The 19,934-nt window shown below is 47.4% G+C and overlaps 1 protein-coding gene and 1 pseudogene across 3 annotated transcripts in view; both read left to right on the plus strand.

Moving 5' to 3' along the window:
• RhoGAP15B (RhoGAP_ARAP and RA_ARAPs domain-containing protein RhoGAP15B) overlaps positions 1-19,934 on the plus strand; it is a 119,733-nt gene that overhangs the window by 43,667 nt on the left and 56,132 nt on the right. For all 3 annotated transcript variants that reach the window (XM_084602937.1, XM_084602935.1, XM_084602936.1), the window contains one exon: positions 4,652-4,786. In XM_084602937.1, the coding sequence (XP_084459063.1) occupies positions 4,652-4,786 (135 nt within the window). The remainder of the gene's footprint in view (positions 1-4,651; positions 4,787-19,934) is intronic.
• On the plus strand, positions 183-2,575 carry LOC146194035 (uncharacterized; annotated as a pseudogene).

Here is a 19,934-nt window from a genome sequence, read left to right on the forward strand (position 1 = left end):
GTGGTAATATAGCCAACGTTGTGCGATTGTTAGCCACATTGGAGCCACTCGCTCTGAAGCCAACTTGAGCCGATTCAATCCAATTCAATTTTGGCACTTTGTTATGGTGGTTGATGGTATTATATTTTTATGTCGGTTCTGCACCCAACTTGTTGCGGCTGAAGCATCCGACTGCAAAGCAAATGCCTGGGAAATGCAAATTTCAAGACATGTGGCTTCACAACGACGCTTACAAAGACTTGATTGCACCAGATACGACGAGTGAGAACCGCGCAAGATGCAGGCCTTGCTGCAAGACTGTGCGAGGCGGCGTAAAGAGCCATATGAAGAATGCTAGGCATGCTGCTGTCGTGAAGATTGCAGCCAACCGCTCGGTGCGAAAGTATTTAGTTCCAAGTACGAGCCAACAGTCAGCCATCCCTCCTCCTTCGCAATCGGGAAAGCTAGATGAAGCTTGCAAGGCACATGAGCTGGTGATGAACGCAGAGGTTCTGTGGACTTTGAAGGTTGTCACATTGCATTTCTCCTATCGGTCATCATCGGAAGCAGACCAGCTATTCCAGTGTATGTTCCCGGACAGTGCCGTGGCCTAAGCATTTTCTTGCATAAAGAAACAATGTGCCTATGTGACGTGCCATGGTCTGAGGCCCTTCTTTTTATCTGCTTTGCAGCGAGAGATAAAAGATTGTGATTACTACGTGGTACTCTTCGACGAGTCCACAAACGACTATCTCCAGCGGAAACAAATGGATGTTCACATCTGGTTTTGGAATTCGTCTCACAGGGCGGCAACAAGGTACTATACCTCAGTGTTTATGGAGCATTTGACATCCGAGGACATCCAAGGAAAGCTGCTGAGTGCGCTTGAGCCTTTCCCTCTTGAGAAAATTCTTCAGATTTCAATAGATGACCCCAATAATAACCTTAAGTTACTCAAGAATTTCCAAGAGCGCTTGCATCAAGCATACCAAGTTCAATGTCTGGACATTGGGACCTGTGGCCTCCACACTATGCACAATGCTTACAGGGCAGGTGTTGCAGCAAGTAAGAGGGGAGTTGACTGTCTGCTCTCCAGTCTGAGCACGCTTTTCCATGGCTCTCCTGCAAGGAGGGAAGACTTCTCGGCAGTTACCGGTCAGGAGACTTTTCCCCTGAACTTTGTTGCACACTGGTGGTTGGAGAATGTCCCTGTGATAAAGAGAGCATTGCTATTGTGGTGTGATATTAAGAAGTTTATGGCAGCTGCAAGGAAGAAGGAAGTAAGCCCCCCAAAATATGAATCATTTCACAACTTGTGCGAGTTTGCTAGTGATGTCTTACTGCTAGCAAAGCTTCGATTTGCACTAGGTGTGGCCATGACCCTCAAGCCATTCCTCATTGAGTACCAAACGGATCAGCCCCTGGTGTTCTTTTTTGTAAGGGATTTGGAAACAGTAAAGAAGGTACTGACGAAGTTTTTGAAGTGCTCGGTCTTCAGCTAGAGCAATCACTGGTCTGCTGACGGTGGACGTTGAAAGCATCAAGAACCACACTCCACATGAAACAGTGGATGTAGGCCATGCCGCTGAACAGACTGTCAGGAAAACTAAAGCAAGCCAGAAGGACGTGTTGCAGTTCCGTATGGAATGCAAACACTTCTTGATCAGTGTGACAAAGAAGGTGCTTGAGAGAAGCCCACCGAGATTCTCAATCGTAAGGAGATTGTCCTTTCTGGACCCACGACAAATGTGTACCAAACCAGATGAGTGCTTGGCCGGCTTCAGAAGAGTGTTGGATGCCCTCATTACAGCAGGCAGAATGTCTGAGCACCAAAGAGACACTGTACTGGAGGAGTACACTGAGTTCCTGCAGGAAGAGAAGCACAACCTGCGAATGTTTGAGAAGAATGTAAACAGGTTGGACGAGTTCTTGTCTGAGCTGATCAAATTTAATTCATCATATGGGGAACTCTGGAAATTTTTCAAGCTTTTGCTTGTGCTCAGCCACGGGTAGGCCACTGTGGAGCGAAGGTCTAGTGTGAACTGCCAAGTTTCCATAGAAAACCTGAAGGACCTCTCGTATATTTTGCAACATATTGTATGTGAAGCTGTGGACAAGGCACGGGGCATTCCTAACGTTCCTATTACGAAAGGCTTAAGGACTACTGTATTAGCTGCCCGGCAGCACTATGCTGCACACTTGGAGGCAGTAAAAAAGAAGCAATGTGATGATGTCAGGGAATCAAAGAGGCGCTGCTTCGACGAAGAGATCGACACTATGAAAAAAGAAAAAGAAACTCGAGGCAACAATAACTGACCTCCAGGTTTTAGCAGATACTTATGCTGAAAAGGCAGAGGCAGCTAATGACCTGAAGTAAATTTTCAGATCCAATAGTCAGAGGAAAGCTGCACGAAGCAAGACTGAGGAACTGTGTAGCCTCAACGAGAAGATTCAGGAAAAGTGGCAAGAGCTCCCCTGAAGTTGCCATTAGCAGTTTTGCAGAATGGTTTGCTCTTCGACATTGGTGCAATGCATTGCAGGGTGTTTTTCAATGCTGAACATTTTTTAATTATTTTGGCTTAGTGCATTACTGGCTTTGTTATGTTGGCTTAGTGCAATACAAGCTGTTCCCTGAAATGTTTCGTTTTCGATTTTGTTCAGTAAAATTGGTACCTGATATTGAAAACTGCTGCATGTAGCATTGTGTTGACTCCTTGAAAATACTCCAACTGGGCCTTGAAATTCCTTGAATATCCTTGAATTTGCCCGTTTTGAATCTGTTCAAACCCTGCTCAATTCCAAATGCCTGTGTGTCTCATTCAGCAGTTAATTTTTGTAATATTAGGCAGTTCGGATCGTACGTTTTCCTGGATAATATGTCTTTTCTGGGCATTTTTCGTATCAGTGAGGTTTTACGGTATTTATGAAAGCTGCTGACGCCGAGTGGAACATGGCAGCTTCTCAAGTGATGTGAATGGAATGTTCTCTTCTATTCAGGGATTCAGAGGCTTACTTGCTGCAATGCAAATAACTGAAATAATGCAGACAAGCACACTTCTCACAACCATTATTGTGTGGAAGCTTTTATGGAATCCAAGTGCAAATAATATGCTCCGAAGATCTCTGTAACCATGACTGGTCACGGATTTCGTCTCACATTGCTTCCTCCAGAATGTGCCTGAACAAGATTGAAAATTATGTGTTTAGTTCATGCGAAATTTTTTGTAAGGCCAACTTGAAAAAAAAAAAAAAAAGGGAAAAAAATAAACGTCTCTATCTTCCTCTTCTTTCTGCGCAGTTCAGGCATCTCTCTTAAAACGTGTTGTTGTTTCACATAATTGAGGCGTAACTTTTAAAAGGACACTAAAGAGAAAAATGAAGTGGGCTTGCATCGATAGAGTACCAGTTTCTGGTTACAAAAAATCCACTCTTATTGAAAACAGAGCTGTTATAAGGTAGTAAACAGGAATAACAGAAATACAGGTATCGCCGCCACAGCCGAAAAGGCCGAGACTCGCAACTACAAATCATTTGACGCGCAAGGGATACCGGAGGCTGACAAATGCGAATTACGTTGCCCGTTTGAATGCGGTAGTAGGTTTTCTCTCGAATACGATAACATGCATTTATCACATGTAGACGACGGCGAAAAGACAAGGGAAATATTCTCCACTCCCCGCGCGCCAGCAATCACGGAGTCTCATGCGGAGTCTCTTCTTGCGTCATAGTGCGTCATCCTACCCTACTACATAGTAAGAAAAAACAGTTCGAATTCGTGACTGGTCACGAATTTTGTCTCGCATTGCTTCCTCCAGAATGTGCCTGAACAACATTGAAAATTAAGTGTTTATTTCATGCGAAAGTTTTTGTAAGGCCAACTTGAAAAAAACAAAAAAACTTATGACAGATATGTGACATATGCTGTCGCTGCTTCTTTAGTCAGTAATGACAGTGTCTGTACAGCGTCATTGCAACAGCTACACACTATGCTTGGCGGCGTGCACCAATGGTGCTCTCTGCCTCTTGAGTTGCACGATTGTGGGGTGGTTTTGTTGCCACACAAATTCTTTTGCAAGGAGAATTTCAAGGTGAAAGTTTGCCTTTAGAGGTCAGCCAGCAGAAGCTGCAGTGTTCATGTTGTGTGTTGCTGCTGAGACCACTGCATAGTGACGACAGGAAGCGAGGATGCAGCCAGTTGTGACAGGAAGTAGAAGCAGAAGGGAGAAAAGTGTGCAGATTTCCAGTCAAATTTAATGATTCCGATGGGAGAATCTATCGCTGCTCTTTTGAGCGACCTCTGGTCAACACCTGATTGCACTCTGCCAATGGAACAGACAGCGCATGCTCCCTCCCATTCTGCCATTAGAATTCAGCATTAACTTGCCTTGTACTGCATTTCATGGCCATTATCCAGAGCTCTAGGGTGCGTCATTTTTATCTGCAGGCATGACAGTTGCCTCATTTCCACCTGCGACTCATAAGTGGCGTAGACTTGGCGCTCTGTTCGGCGGAACTCACTCGGTGTATGCCACTTTTCCTCTTGACAGGGCACATTTTGATTTTCACCAGTCACTTTCCATGTGCAATTTGATATTAAATACTAAGAGAGTATGCTTCACGGGCTTTTTTCTTTAGTTTTTCTTGTTGTAACTTTTCTCTTTGTGATGTGCAGATCCATGGGAGCTGCACCTGACCACTGAAGAATATTCCCCTCACGATGTTTCCAATGCGCTGAAGCGATACCTGCGAAGCTTCAAGGACTGCCTGCTCACGAACAGCCTCTTCAATAGCTGGATCCAGTCAAGCAGTGAGTTCTATTACTTAGCGTTGTTAGCACTGTAAATGTGCTTTCTCTCCAGTGCTCTGTAGAATACTACCCTCAACATGTGCATATACTCAGTTCAGTACAGTCGTTCAGTCGTGTCCGACTCTTCGTGACCCTATGGACCATGTCACGCCACGCTTTCCGGTCTTTCACCATCTTCCTAACATCACATAACTTCATCTGCAATGCCTCGAGGATGTCATCTAACCATCGCGTTCACTGCCTACCCCTTCTCCGGCGACCCTCAACCTTTCCCAACATCAAATCTTTCTCCAGCGACTCCTCTCTTCTCATCAGATGACCAAAGTAGCTGAGCTTTAACTTTAGAATTTGACCCTCCAATGAGCAGTCAGGGTTTATGGTCGACAATATCGACTGATTTGATCTTTTGGCAGTCCAAGGAACTCTCAAGAGTCTTCGCCAGCACCACAATTCAAATGCGTCAATTCCTCGGCGGTCAGCCTTTTTCACAGTCCAACTCTCGCATCCATACATCACAACTGGAAAGACCATAGCACGAGTTATACGGATCTTGGTTGGCAGACTAATGTCTCTGCTCTTTACTAGGCGGTCAAGGCTAACCATTGCTCTCTTTCCCAGAAGCAGGCGTGTCCTAATTTTATGGCTGCAGTCTCCTTCCGAGATAATCTTGGAGCCCAAGAAGAGAAAATTGTCACAGCTTCCACTTCTTGTCCATTGATGCTCCAGGACCTGATAGGGCAAGCCGCCATGATCTTTGTCTTTTTAATGTTCAGTTTAAGCCCAAACTTCTCTCTCTCTCCTTGTACGCGCATCAGAAGTCTCTTGAGTTCCACTTCACTTTCTGCCATTAAAGTGGTATCATCAGCATATCTAAGGTTGTTGATATGTTTTCCAGCAATCTTCACTCCAGTTGAAGACTCGTCCAGACCGGCCTTCCTCATGATGCACTCTGCATATAGATGCTATTCATTGGCAGTTTGAGAATTCGGGACACTTTCTTGTGAGTTCACCTTGTTACCATATTTTCTGGTGTATAAGACTCCGTTTTCTTCCAGAAACATTTTGGTAGTGCATCCTATACAATAGTGCGTCTTATATGTTCATTTTTTACCCCATTTTACGCGGCGTTCATAGGTTAACTAGCCACCACAGGTTAGCTTTATCGGGAAATCGTGGCGATAGCAATTTACAATTTCAATAGCTATGATCGTCTCACAGAAACTGACATTAGTAACATAAAATGCCAAAAGATGGCAACATCCGCGCCCCTCAGCCTTTCCACACTGCCAAGGCAAGTCGGCTTACTTTTTCAGTTGTGATTTACAGCGTTGTTTGGTGGCTACTGCATATGTGTTTTCCACTTTCTGTGTATGCTTTGCCGCGTCGTCGGAGCACCTGAGCGCAGCGACAAACAGCACAGTGATTTTGAGCGCAAAGAGATGGCATAGCGCTGCTGGGAGAAATCTGCTAACATATTTTCATAAGTACTTTCTTCTGGGCGAGTTGGTTCATATTAGCAAAAGTCTTTTGCGCAAGTCTTTTACCTTTTGCTAATATTTTCATAGCGCATCTGAAGATGAGCCTTTCAAGGCTTTGAGTAAAAATAAAGTGTTGATGCTCTCACAGTGCGAGAGTACCGTATTTATTTGCGTGTAACCCACCCTGCATATAACCCACACCCCTGATTTCACACTCTGGGGAAAAAAAAATGTCCTTATGTATAAGTGTACGTGTACGTGTAAGTGTATCTAAAAAAAAAAAAAAAAGAGAGAGAAAAGAAAGAAATAAGTGCTAGAAAGGTACAACTGCACACTCTGTGATCATTTTGTTTTCGGAACATTTATTCAAACGACTGCCACAACGTCATTGGTTATCTGATTCCCAGTCGTCGCGCTTTCACTGCTACCATCTGAGGCTTCATCACCACTCTCAAAGACATAGTCGTCCTTCAAACCGTCCAAGCTGTTACCGATGGTGCATTTTTTGAAGCTCTTACGCACCAAGTCAGCCGGTGTTGCTTTTTACGCATCCACAATCCACTGGCAGAGCAGTGGAATACAGTCGCCGACCATTTATTTGGACCTCACGGGGACCACAAAAAAAGTCCAAATAAATGGGCGTCTGAAAAAATAGATTCAGGGGGCGAAAAAACTATTTTCACGCACTTATTCGGCCTCGACAATTGGTTTGAAGAAATCTTCAATGTGCTGTTGTACTCTGCTTCGTTTGCGTGCAATGAGATCAGCCTGAATCACGGCGAGGGTCGTACGATCACTGTACATGGCTGAAAGCACCGTCACAGCCTGCACAAGGTCCGGGTTTGACGGCAGCAGTGCAGATGATGCGTCATCTCCAGACGCCGAGTCATCCTTCGGTTGGGCAGCAGAAATCTGATGGATGATTTCATTGCCGTTGAGTTCTGTGCACATCAGCACTGCACTGTCCACATTTGTAAATGCTTCGCACGAGACTGTGTCCGGAATAGCAATGCTACCACTGCGCAGGTCCCGACGATAACTTTCGGCGTCTGCAGGGAGCGCATCGGACGGCAGATACTGAGGCGGCACAGTATCTGCTTCAGCAGTTGCTGCAACAAATCAAACGTGTCAAAAGCAATTCTACAGTGTGTCAGCATGACTGCTGGATAATGCTGCTGCCGTCTGATGTGTTTCCTATAGACGCCGAAAATGATCGTCGGGACCGGCGCAGTGGTGGAATTGCTATTCCGGACACAGTCTCGTTCGAAGCATTTACGTACAAATGTGGACAGTGCTGTGCTAATGCGAGCAGAACACGACAGTGAAATCATCCATCAGGTTTCTGCTGCGCAACCGAAGGATGACTGGCGTCCAGGCATCTGCAAGCATGTTCGCAGCCGAGAAAAGTTAACAGCGTACTGTTTGCCGGCATCAATGCAAAGAATCGTGTGGCTCAAGGGGCGCGACCTGTACAGGACTTTCACAGTTTTGATAATGCCCTGGTCCATGGGTTGGAGGACGTGGGTGTTGGGCAGCAGAAGCTCAAAGGTGATCAACTCGAGGTCATGAATGTGACCATGTGTGCCATAGTTGTCCACAAAGAGTTGTACCTTCCAACCTCGCGACTTAAACTTCCTGGCCAGCTTGTGCATGTACTCACTGAGGAGATGCTCCATTATCCTTTCTGTAGAGTTTGCTTTGTAACACAAGGGCATTGACTTTACTCCCTTGAAGCACCTGGGGCTTTTCAATTTGCCAATCACGAGTCGGGGAATCTTGTCGGTGCCCGACATGTTACTACCTACCATTACTGTGGTGCACTCTTTATTGTGTTTCCCACCATGGCAGAGGTCGCCACACACGGTAAGGGTCTTTTCGGGCAGCATTTTATAAAAGAGCGCCGTTTCGTTGCAGTTGTATACGTCATCTGGTAAAAACTGACACAACAGTCACTCCAGAGTGTCGGTATGGTAGTTCGCTACTAGGGTTCGGTCGACGAGGTCATTCTCTATACATATCCTCTTTAAAGCCAGGTCATACCTTTTTTTGAAATTGCGGAGCCAACTGTCACTGAACATGAAATCCTTGATGTTCATCTGGAGAGAGCATCTCTGCCCTGCTTTAGATCTCCAGAGATGGGGATCCGTTTCACGACCTTGGCACAAAACCACATATAGAGGGCTTTTTCCAGCTTCGGATGACTGCCATCTCTGAAGTTTTTTTTCTCCAAATTGGAGGAAGACTTGGTTGATTCGCCGAGGATCTTCGTCTTGGTTTTTATATATAGTCAGGGACTGTTTGCTTTGAAATAATAAATTCTCGGGCAACCATGCTCAGAGGCCAGCCGCTCTGAACTTCCTTGACAATAGCGATCTTTTTCAGCATTGTCATTGTGTCGTACTATTTACCACGTTTGCAAGCTTTTCCAGATGCAGACTGCGCTGGCACTGTCAGTGCCATTACACACTTCAGGCATTTCCGTATGCCGAGTTTCGTATGCCACAGCACAATGCATCGTTTTGTTGACACCAGTCGCATGCGTAGCCCGACGGTGCCTAGCTTGGCCTAGCACTGCAGCTCACACATGGAAGAAATAAGGCACAAAACAAGTCCGACCATTGACTGAAACTGCTGTAGCCAGCAAAAACGTCATGTAGCCAGTCTTTCTATGCGAACACAGACACTAGAGGGAAAGCTGCCCGTTCAGCCAATGCATTCGAGTGGCAACCGCGTGATTGGCGCCATCATCAAACTGTATGATGGTTGCCAAATGATTTTTGCTTGATAAATCTGGCCAAGGAGCAAGGTTTGAACCTGGCAACATAGATCGTTGGAAGATGGCGGCATGCAGTTAACTGACGACTGCTGTAGAGTAGCTGCTGTAAACAATGATAAAATCGTCGTGTCTGGAGCATTTGGGATGGTATGTTGCGTCATGTATCTATTGTGTACCTCTTATAGGGGTGAGGCTTCTTCTGCGGTGTTATCTTAAGGGGGGACACGGGTCTTTTGGACCAAAAAATCGGGAAAAAATCACTTTTTAGAAAATGTGATTTGCGAAATCAGTAGCTCTTTACCTACCTATCTTCTAAGTTTTTCATCTCTAGGGTCGGTATTTTAGTCACAATGCCAATTTATATAATCGATGTCGCCCAAATTTAGGCCGAAAACGACCCCCTAAACAACCATTTTCCGCGAGGCCTAGCTCCCATTTTGTGTGCGGCACCGTAGCCATCTTGGTCTCATTCGAAAGAGCCGCCTTTCGTCTTCAAATTGCCGCCTCTGCTGTTTACATTCGCCCATTGGTCGCATAAAAAATAGCAAAAGAGAAAACGTGGCAATTGCAATCCCATTCGCTTTCGGGGTGCACGTGACGATAAGGCGTCACCGCATTGGTGGAGCTGGCTGACAGCGTCTGCTCGGCGCGCCCGAGCCGCGGGGAGACGGCGGAGACGTGACGCCGGCCGCGCTTGGTTCCGAACTGCGAGGTGCGTTCACGGCAAGAATTTGTGAAAAAAGGGAAAAAAATAGTTAAATAACCATTTCAAGTGATGCCCTGCCCCGGCTGTGCGTGCTAAGGCCGACGAAAATCGTGCGCCGAACGATCGTGTCTACGAGCCTGAAGTAGGCCTAGCGTGTTCCCCAGCACGGGGGACTGCTACTACCAGCGGTTGCACCCGCCGCAACAGTGATAACGCAGGCCGCAGAGGAGCAGAAAGATAAGCGCAGAACAGGAAAGGCTTGAACTCGCGCCAACTCCAGCAACGAAGCAGTGGACGGATTGTGTTCATGACGATGACGGCAGCGCGGTGGACAGTCCGCTTGGCGATGCGGAGTTCACGATCGTCAGATCTAAACAGTTTGCCGAGATTGGTGAAGCGTAAAACATACGGCGGCGATATTGGCATTTAATAAAGTGAACGCGGATAAGGAATCGCCGTCAAACTTATTCTCCAATGCATAAACTGCGGGACACGTCGTCTTCGTAGAGCTCGCCGCGCGTTTGCGCCGACCGGACCTCGTTCATACTTGCTTCCAGTGCAATGCAGAGTGCTGGGAAGCAGCAAACAGCTCCAAATTACATTTCTTTTCCGCAATAAACGTTCCTCACCGCGGTCTTGATGCGAGGACGTAGCAAAACGACGTACGTAAAAATTAAAAAAAAAAAAAAACTGCCTGCATATGACTCGCGCAGCCGAAAAAGTGACAACTGAATGTGCTGCAACTGCATATCAAAATGAAAGAGGCGACACTTGGACATTGGAAAGCAAAGAGACTACATTCCTGGAGGTTTATAGCCATTTTAAATTGTAAATGTGTGCACTGCACCAGTGAATGTCTGTTAAATAATGCCCTGTTTCTTTTTTGCTCTTTTCTCAAAACATTCATTCTCGACCACTTGCAGTTTTGTGGCCTTAATATCTCGGCACCTATTGCTGATAGAGTAATAATTTCTTTTTCAGCATGAAGCCAAATATGTGGAGCACGCAATGTTGCAAGTAGATTTTTTAATTTCTTGTTCAAAATTTTTTAAATGTCTTTCATTTGCGACCTTTATATGCTATATTTTGACCTTTGAACTTTGTTATGCAATAAAACAAGAAATAATTGCTTAATCAAAAAACTGCTTGCAACATTGTGTTCCTCATTTTTTCTAGTGTCCAGCAATGTGTTCACCTGAAGTTTTTCTTCAGTGATCATTTTGTAATTGTCCTTATAAGAATTAGACTAATTGGTGTAATTATCTCATGAAATTATTGGATCACAAAATAAATAATTGCAGTTTTGGAATCTGCACAAAAAACTACACAAACCCACCAAGTTGCATCAATTTTGATTGGTAAATAACGAAAATAGTTTTAAGACCAGTGTCCCCCCTTAAGGCAAGCACACACGCATCTCCTCTGCCTGGCTTATTCTGGGTGGCCAACACTCTATACAGCAAATGTCAAAGGGTGATCGCAAGTGTGTTTGATGTCCACTTTATTTGCCCTGTGCTCTTTCATAAATCACGGTTGAGAATGCTGTCAGCAGAGCAGCGCATTCTGGTCTAATTGAGACTGTGGTAAACATGTGGCGCAGAACCAGTCTAGCTGTTACTGTAAGAAAATCGGGCAATAAAAATGTTCTGTTCGCTTGGTTTTATTTGTTTTGGGATGTTTTCGTTCACACGTATGCCTTACAGTACATAGTGCTACGCGATGACGACGACGAAGTGTGTCCTCTTGCCTCGCGGAATGGACAAGGTGATGACGAAGAAGTGGGACTGGTTCCGTGTTTCTGCTCGCTGCTATGCCAGTTCTAACTGTGCTGTAAATATACTGTAAATAGCACATTGAGTTTCCACGTAACATCTTGGTGGAGATGCGCCCGTTGATCCCGGCGTCAGCCTCCGCACGACGGAACTCCGCAGCGGCCGCCTGCTTTCCTGCCCAAAGATGCCTCAGGATACTGTCCCCACACCAACGGGGCCCTTGCCATCGGTCATCCTCACCCACCCACGCGATCCTGGCAGTTTCACTGGTACCGGCACTACGGACGTGGACGAATGGATAGTGCGCAAGTACGAACATGTGAGCACCTATAATCACTAGAACCCCACCCTCATGCTAGCGAATGTTGTTTTTTTACCTCGAGGGCACTGCGCTCGCCTGGTACGAGACTCATGAAAATCAGGTCACCAGTTGGGATACTTGCAAAGAGAAGCTCCGCGAACTCTTTGGAAAGCCCCTTGGTCGAGAGCTTACAGCACAGCGAACCCTCGAGACCCGTTTCCAGACAGCTACTGAGCCATACGTGGCCTACATCCAGGACGTCCTCGCCCTTTGCCACAAAGTAGATCACAACATGTCGGAGTCTGCCAAAGTTGGTCATATTGTGAAGGGCATCGCAGACGATGCATTCAACCTGCTTGTGTACAAAGACTGCAACACAGTTGATGCCATCATCAAAGAATGCCGCCGTTTTGAAGACGCCAAAAGTCGTCGCATAACCCACTCATTTGCCCGCCTTCCAAATACTGCTCAGACTTCTTCGTGTCAAGATTTGCCTCCCAACACCAGCCAACTTCGATCGAAAATGTAACCCGTATCATCCACCGCGAACTCGAGGCGATTGCTCCCGCTCTCTTGCCGCCACATTTGGCCGACAGCCACCGCCCGGACGTTCCCTTAATTCAGGCCGTTGTCCACCAAGAGCTCGCCACCTTGGGACAACTCCGTTGCTGCCGTCAGCCCGCCCACTGTCGCCGACGTTCGCTCAGTTTATCCTGGTCGACCTCCTTATGACACCGAAGTTCACATAGTTTCTCCTGGCCGACTTACTTATAACCCTGACGTTCGCAACCTTTATTCTTTCTGACCTGCCTATGTTGCCCAGCGTCGACGCAATCCTGACGAATGGCGTACATCTGATAACCGACCTATTTGTTTTACTTGTTCCTGCGTCGGCCATATCGCCCGTTATTGCCGAAATCGTTGGTTCCAGCCACAAAGGTCCCGCCTGCTACCCTCCTCTATCTACGATAACCACTCTCGTCCATTCCCACCTCGTCACGACCCTTCAAGCACAGCCGCTGATACTGAGTCTTCACGCCTCAACCTATCACCCTCCCCCCACCGCCATCAGTCCCGTTCGCCCCAACGTCGTCGCTTTTAATCTCCCAGTCCATATGGCCGCTCCCCAATGGAAAACTAGGCGCTGCAACATCTAGAGGTGATGCTGCAGTAGGGACCACGATCTCAAATCCTCGTCTAGCTCTTCATGCACGCCGTAATTTGTTCACCGTGCTCGTGGATGGCACAGCCGTTCAAGCCCTCATTGATACTGGTGCACAAGTTTCTGTCATGAGCCCAGAACTCCGTTCTCGCTTGCAAAAAGTGCTGACACCTGCCCCTATACAGCTTGTGCGTGTTGCAGATAGAGCAACTTCAAAGGTTATTGGCTTGTGCTCTGGCCGCCATACTACCGTCCTGTTCAGAGTTCTGCAGCATTGTCCTCGCGACATCATTCTTGGCCTCGACTTTCTTTCTGACCATGCAGCCATCATAGACTGTGCTACCAGCGTCGTTGAACTTGATCTGCTCTCTCCTTTAGACCCAACTTCTCGTTTTCTGCACCGCCTTTGTAGTGTCGACTTTGTCCGCCTGCCACCTGAAGCCGCAACTTATGTTACATTTTGCTCTGTACCCTCAATTCCCGATGGACAGTATATTTTTACCCCAACCCTTGATGCTCCCCTAACCCGACGCATTGCCCTTGCTCATACAGTCGTCACAGTGACCGCGAACCAAACATGCCTCCCTGTTCTGAGCTTTGCGTCGCAAATCCAGCCCCTCCCGCAAGGCATCTCGCTTGCCACTTTGAGTCCTGTAAATGAATGTAGTCTCGCAGCTGTGACTACCAGTTTACCGCCCTCCTCTGACTGCTCTTTATCTGAAGTATCTAATCTCCAACACTACGCCAAGATGATCGCTCCGGACCTTTTTCCTCCACAAGCTCATGCACTCTGTTGTCTGCTGGCATCTTTCAGAGACATTTTTGATTTTGACCAGCGCCCATTGTTTCGAACTGCTCTTGTGCAACATCAAATACACACCGGCGATGCTGCCCCTATTCATCGCCGTCCTTATTGCGTATCCGGTGCTGAACGCCAGGTAATACAAAAGGAGGTTGACAAGATGCTCGCTCAAAACATCATCGAACCCTCGACGAGCCCTTGGGCATCCCCAGTCGTTCTGGTTAAAAAGAAAGACGGCAGCTGGCGCTTTTGCGTCGATTATCGCCATCTCAACAGTATCACTAAAAAGGATGTGTACCCTCTCCCCAGAATTGATGATGCCCTAGATTGCCTCCATGGAGCTAAATACTTTTCTTCCATCGATTTACGGCCCGGGTATTGGCAGATCGCTGTTGACGAGCAGGACCGTGAAAAAACGGCCTTTGTCACACCAGACGGCTTGTACCACTTTGAAGTCATGCCGTTTGGTCTCTGCAATGCGCCGGCGACATTTGAACGAATGATGGACTCCCTTCTTTGCGGATTTAGACGACGTTGTCGTTTTCTTGCCGACCTTTTCTTCGCACCTTGAACGCCTTACCAGTATACTCAATGTATTCCGTACAGCCGGCCTCCAGCTCAATTCATCAAAATGCCGGTTTGGTCGCAGCCAACTCACCATTCTTGGACACATGGTTGACGCCTGCGGAGTACGACCTGATCCGGCTAAAATTCAAGCCGTCAAAGACTTCCGCATCCCCAGTCTTTGAAAGAAGTGCGCAACTTTGTCGGTCTCTGCTCTTCCGCCGTTTTATCAAAGATTTTGCCTGTATCGCTTGTCCTCTCACCGACCTACTTGAGAAAGACACCGCTTTCATGTGGGGCCCTGACCAGCAAGGTGCAGTTTCAACGCTTATAAGCTTACTGACGTCTCCCCCCCATCTTGGCTCATTTCGATCCTTCAGCTTACACTGAAGTTCGAACAGACGCCTACGGATATGGGATCGGTGCAGTGCTGGCTCAACGCCAACATGGCAACGACTGCGTCATTGCCTGTGCTAGCCGCCTTCTCTCCAGCGCGGAACGCAATTATTCGATTACTGAGCGCGAGTGTCTCGCCCTTGTATGGGCTGTCGCTAAATTCCAACCTTACTTATTTGGCCATTCTTTCTCAGTTGACACTGACCACCATGTGCTTTATTGGTTGTCATCTCTGAGAGATCCCTCGGTCCGTTTTGGTCGGTGGGCTTTGCGTCTTCAAGAATACTCCTACAACGTCGTTTACAAGTCGGGGCGCCTTCATCAAGATGCCGATTGTTTGTCTCGGCTACGCAGAGGAGATTCCCTGTGTATAGTCGAACCCGGATATATCGAACTCGAAGGGGATCGCGAAATAGTTCGATATATCGATAATTTGATATACAGAAATCGCCTTGTGACGGCACTTACGATGCGAAAAAACGATACCGTATTTGTCGCGTAATCGACCCACTTGCATAATGAACCCACCCTCCACTTTTGCACCCGAGAATTTAAAAAAAAAAATGCGTTAAGGCCAGCTCGCTCACATGCAGGCGACTGAGCCATCTCAGCGACGAGCGGCAGTGACAGAGCGAAAATTTTCAAACTTGTTAGAACTGCGTCCCTCTCGCCGCTCAAAACAAGGTTTCTGTGTTGCCGCGGCGGCCGGCAGAAATCGCGAGCATTTTCGCTTGCATGTCGATGGCGCACGTCAGTCCGTTTCGGTCGTCTCATCCACAGCTCATTGGCAGCATGCCAAGATGCTGTGCAGCGATAACGTCAGGGCGCGTTTATCTCTTGACAGCTCCTGCGGTGGCGGGGAGTGAACATGGCAGAGTGCCCGTGATGGCTTGATTGCACAAGCCTGGTTTGATTTATCACGACGCAAGGGGCGGGCGTCATGATCGCAGCAGCTGACCGCGTGCTTTCTTTGATTCATACATGCAAGGATAAACGATAAAAAAAAAAGAGACTCCCGCAAAAAGAAAAAAAAAACTTGCCGCTTTTTAACGTCCGCAGCATATCTTACGCTACACCGCGCGTACAGCACAACAATAAGAAAGGATGACTCGCAAAAAAAAAGAAAAAAACAGAGAGAGCTGCCGCTTCTTATCATCCGCAGGTGCCATAGCCACGTTAACCGCGCGCGCGGCGCACGCAGAGGGTTCGCAACACACGCTGGAGAAAGTGTCCGACGTCTGTCTGAAAACTGGCTGAGCTGGCTTGGCGCATGCGTAGTGCATGCTGAAAGAGAGGTAGCTAGGCAAAAGAATGGGCACACCCACGCACATGGCTTGCAAACATCATGTGTTGGCGCACGGGAAACGATAACTGCAGATGCGCGCGCCCTTGGGGAATGGGCGCGACGCTGCCCAGACCAGCTGTCGCCGAACTGTCCCCTTTCATTCCTTCCGCGCGTGGCTTGAAAACGTCACGCGGCAAATGGCCAAGGGTGATGCGATCGTCTTTGGAGAAGGCACACTTTCCAGTGCGTGGTGCAGAGTTCGAGAGTTCGATATATCGAACGATCGGTGAAATTAAGTTCGATATATGACGCGGCTTTCCTATACTTTTACATGAGATTTTCAAGGGGATATTCCGTGAGTTCGATATAACCAAAATTCGATATATCCGGGTTCGATATAACCGGGTTCAACTGTATTTGCCCTTTCCAATCTCGCCAACATAGCAGGCGAGCAGCGCAACGACCCATATTTAAGAGCCATCATTGAAGGCCTGGCATCTGGATGAACAGATTCTTCTTTCCAGCTTTTTGTTGTAGAGGATGGTATCCTCTACTGCCGCAACTTTCATAATGACGGTTCTCCCCTCCTGTTAGGGATTCCCAAAAAGCTCCACTGCTCTGTTATTCAAGAACTCCACGACCTGCCCACAGCTGGTCATCTCGGTGTGTCTCGCACTTACGACCGGGTACGGCGTCAGTTTTTTTGGCCGGGATTATACCGCAGCATCCGGCACTACATCGCAGCCTGCGACAGGTGTCAGCAGAGGAAAAAAACCATCGCGGTCACCAGCTGGCCTTCTCCAACCTATTGACGTGCCCTTGGAACCATTTTATCGTGTTGGGCTTGACCTTCTTGGCCCCTTTCCGACGTCACCGTGGGGTCACAACTGGATAGCAGTGGCAACCGATTATGCAATACACTATGCCATCACCCGAGCTTTACCCATGAGCTGCGCTACGGATGTCGCTGACTTTCTTCTACACAGCGTCATTCTCCATCACGGCGCTCCTCGTCAATCACCGACCACGGTCGCTACTTTTTGTCCCGAGTTGTTGAAGACATCCTGCGTTCATATTCTACGAAGCATAAGCTCGCGATCGCGTACCATCCCCAAACCAACGGTCTTACCGAGCGCTTCAACCGCACACTTACGGACATGTTATCTATGTATGTATCACCTGATCACCACGACTGGGACCTTGCGCTGCTGTATGTGACCTTTGCTTGCAACTCTTCTAAGCACGACACGACGGGTTATTCACCCTTCTTCCTGCTCTTTGGCAGGCACCCTGCTTTACCTTTGGACACGTTGGTTCCGCCTGCTGGCCACCCCATAACTACCTACGCACGTGACGCCATTGCGCAAGCCACTGAAGCGCGCCAAGTAGCCCGTAGTCGGCTCCTCGCCTCTCAGACTTCTCAGAAGTCTGCCTACGATAGGCGACATTGCCACGTAACCGATGACCCTGGGTCCTTGGTTCTTTTGTGGTCTCCTGCACGCTGCATTGGTCTCTCGGAGAAACTTTTGTCCTCCTACAGTGGCCCTTATCGAGTGGTGCGCCAAGTCACTGATGTGACGTATGAACTTGCCCCTCTTGTGCCCGCATCCTCCTCCTCTCTCCCCACTACTGACATTGTCCATGTTTTGCGCCTGAAGCCATACAAATTCATGCCTTCTTTACCAGTTTAGTGCCGGGACTACGCTTACACCGCCGGGGGGTCATGCTACGCGATGACGACGAAGTGCGTCCTCTTGCCTCGCGGAAGGGACAAGGTGATGACGAAGAAGTGGGACTGGTTCCATGTTGTTGCTCGCTGCTATGCCAGTTCTAACTGTGCTGTAAATATGCTGTAAATACATCGAGTTTCCATGTAACAATAGTTCAGGTATAGCTCTCATAGAAGGGAAAACTCGCCATGAAATTGCAAATTTAAATTCAATGCGGTGCTCACACGTGTGCGAGGCTCTTCGTTACGAATGGCTTCTTATTTTTAATGATTTGATATTGCAACTGCAAGCTTAAACGACACTTGAAAATGGAACTTTCAAAGCGAAACTTTCAAAAGGAACTTGGTTCACAATTGACCTACATTTTTATGCCCCAAACAATGTCCGAAAAGTGTTGAAAAATTACATAAAAAATTTTTAAAGCTACGTTATATACCGCCGTTTTTAAAACTGCAGTCCAAACATTGCTCATTTTTGACTTGGCAAAAAAAACTATACTGGCCATGGTGATGAGTTTGAGAATGGCGGCACTACATATGAAGATTTTTTTTGGTCTCAGCTTTACCCCCCTGGCGAACACGCAGAAGCGTCAGAAGCAATGAATATGAGCATGCATTTGCAGTAGCGCTACCCCATGGAACAGCAAGGAGACTCAGTTCAGAACAAAAATGGCATTCAGCGGATTGGACCATGCATCGGCTAGCGTCGGTTGGGGGCAAGTCCGGTCACTTGAGTCCGAAAAATTGAACTGAAGGTTGAAAAGAATAAAATTTTGGCAGTTATTATACATTACAGACTATAGGAAAGGTGGTGGTCGAGTGGCACCCATCGAGTGGCTGTAGCATGGACGTCATGCTGCCATGCTGCTAGGTATCACAGCAAGGTCTGTGCCGGTTTCAACGAAGTGAGGCTTCACTGCATCAGTGCAGTGGCCTCAAAAGAAATGCAGCACGAGCATCAACCGGCGTGCCAGCAAGACATCTGATCTTCTTTCCCAAATTTCTTTGATCTAGTCACCGACTAGGCCACTGTTCATCCAGGAATTTTCTTTCGCACGCACAACGATTCCTGGGAACAGTGGTGTGCTAGTTAGCATCTTGCGCTTGAATATTACATGCGGGCGCAGTTTAGTCTAATCAGCCAAAGAACATAATATCATTGTGCAGTGCTGCTTGGCATTCCTGCCGGTCAGCACGCTTACCAATTTGGAACCCTTTTTTTCCCATATTTGTGTCGGTCGACATCGCAGCATATAGTTCTGGCCCTTCTGAAGTCCGATGACATATCATTGAAAGCTCAAGAATTTTTCCTGGTAAGCGTCAGGAAGGCACTGGCACATTGTTGTTTGCCGTCAAATCAAAAATCCATGTTGTGTCATAAAGCGCTGAAGCCATCCACGGCTTGCACGAAACTCGCATAGAATGTTCATTTCCTGGACCAGCTTCAGGGCTTCCATTTGAGCCATCTCTGTCAAAACAGCGTGGCCACGACTCCTCTTCTCCTTATTGAACTTGGCAAGCTGCGTCTCGAGGTTGGGATACAAGCCAGTCTTCGGACCACAAAATGCTCGCCTGTCCCGGTTCGTTGTTTCAAGACTCTTCTTTCCTCCTCCAGTCGCGAATGCACGACTCGTCTACGTCATATTGTTTTGCTGCAGCTCTGTTGCTGACTTCTTCAGCAGTGGCTATAATCTTTAGCTTCTCTTTCGCTGGGAAAGTCTGCCGCCAAGTCGCGCTCATGGCTCCAAAACAAAGCTGGCCAACAGTGCAAACTGGGTTGACTGAGTGTTGAAACAGCATCTGACAAAAGGCCCAGCAACCGCTGGCTGAACAAGGCGTGACCAACGGCGGGGAGACTAAATAGACTATGCTATGGATGTTGTGGATTTGGTGACTCCTTTTTTTTGGCTCCTTATTGGCTTGACAAGCATCAGTGACGATAGGGATGGCAGACTACATGGGATGCCCGCGCATTGCTATGTAGCAACCCTCCCTCCTCTCCCCCGGAAGAAAAAATTGCAGATAACTTGTACCCCTTCTTTTTAAATGCATTTTCTTTTTTTTAATTTTGGTGCGGGTGATACGTGAGTAAATACAGTATTTTCGGGTGTGTGTGTTGCCTTTTTTTTTTATCATTTGTATGTAAAAGTTTTCATTTAGGCACAGAACATTTCACG

This window comes from Amblyomma maculatum, chromosome 4 (genome assembly GCF_055883805.1).
Source record: "Amblyomma maculatum isolate TAMU_Amacu chromosome 4, ASM5588380v1, whole genome shotgun sequence".
Taxonomy (NCBI): Eukaryota; Metazoa; Arthropoda; class Arachnida; order Ixodida; family Ixodidae; genus Amblyomma; species Amblyomma maculatum.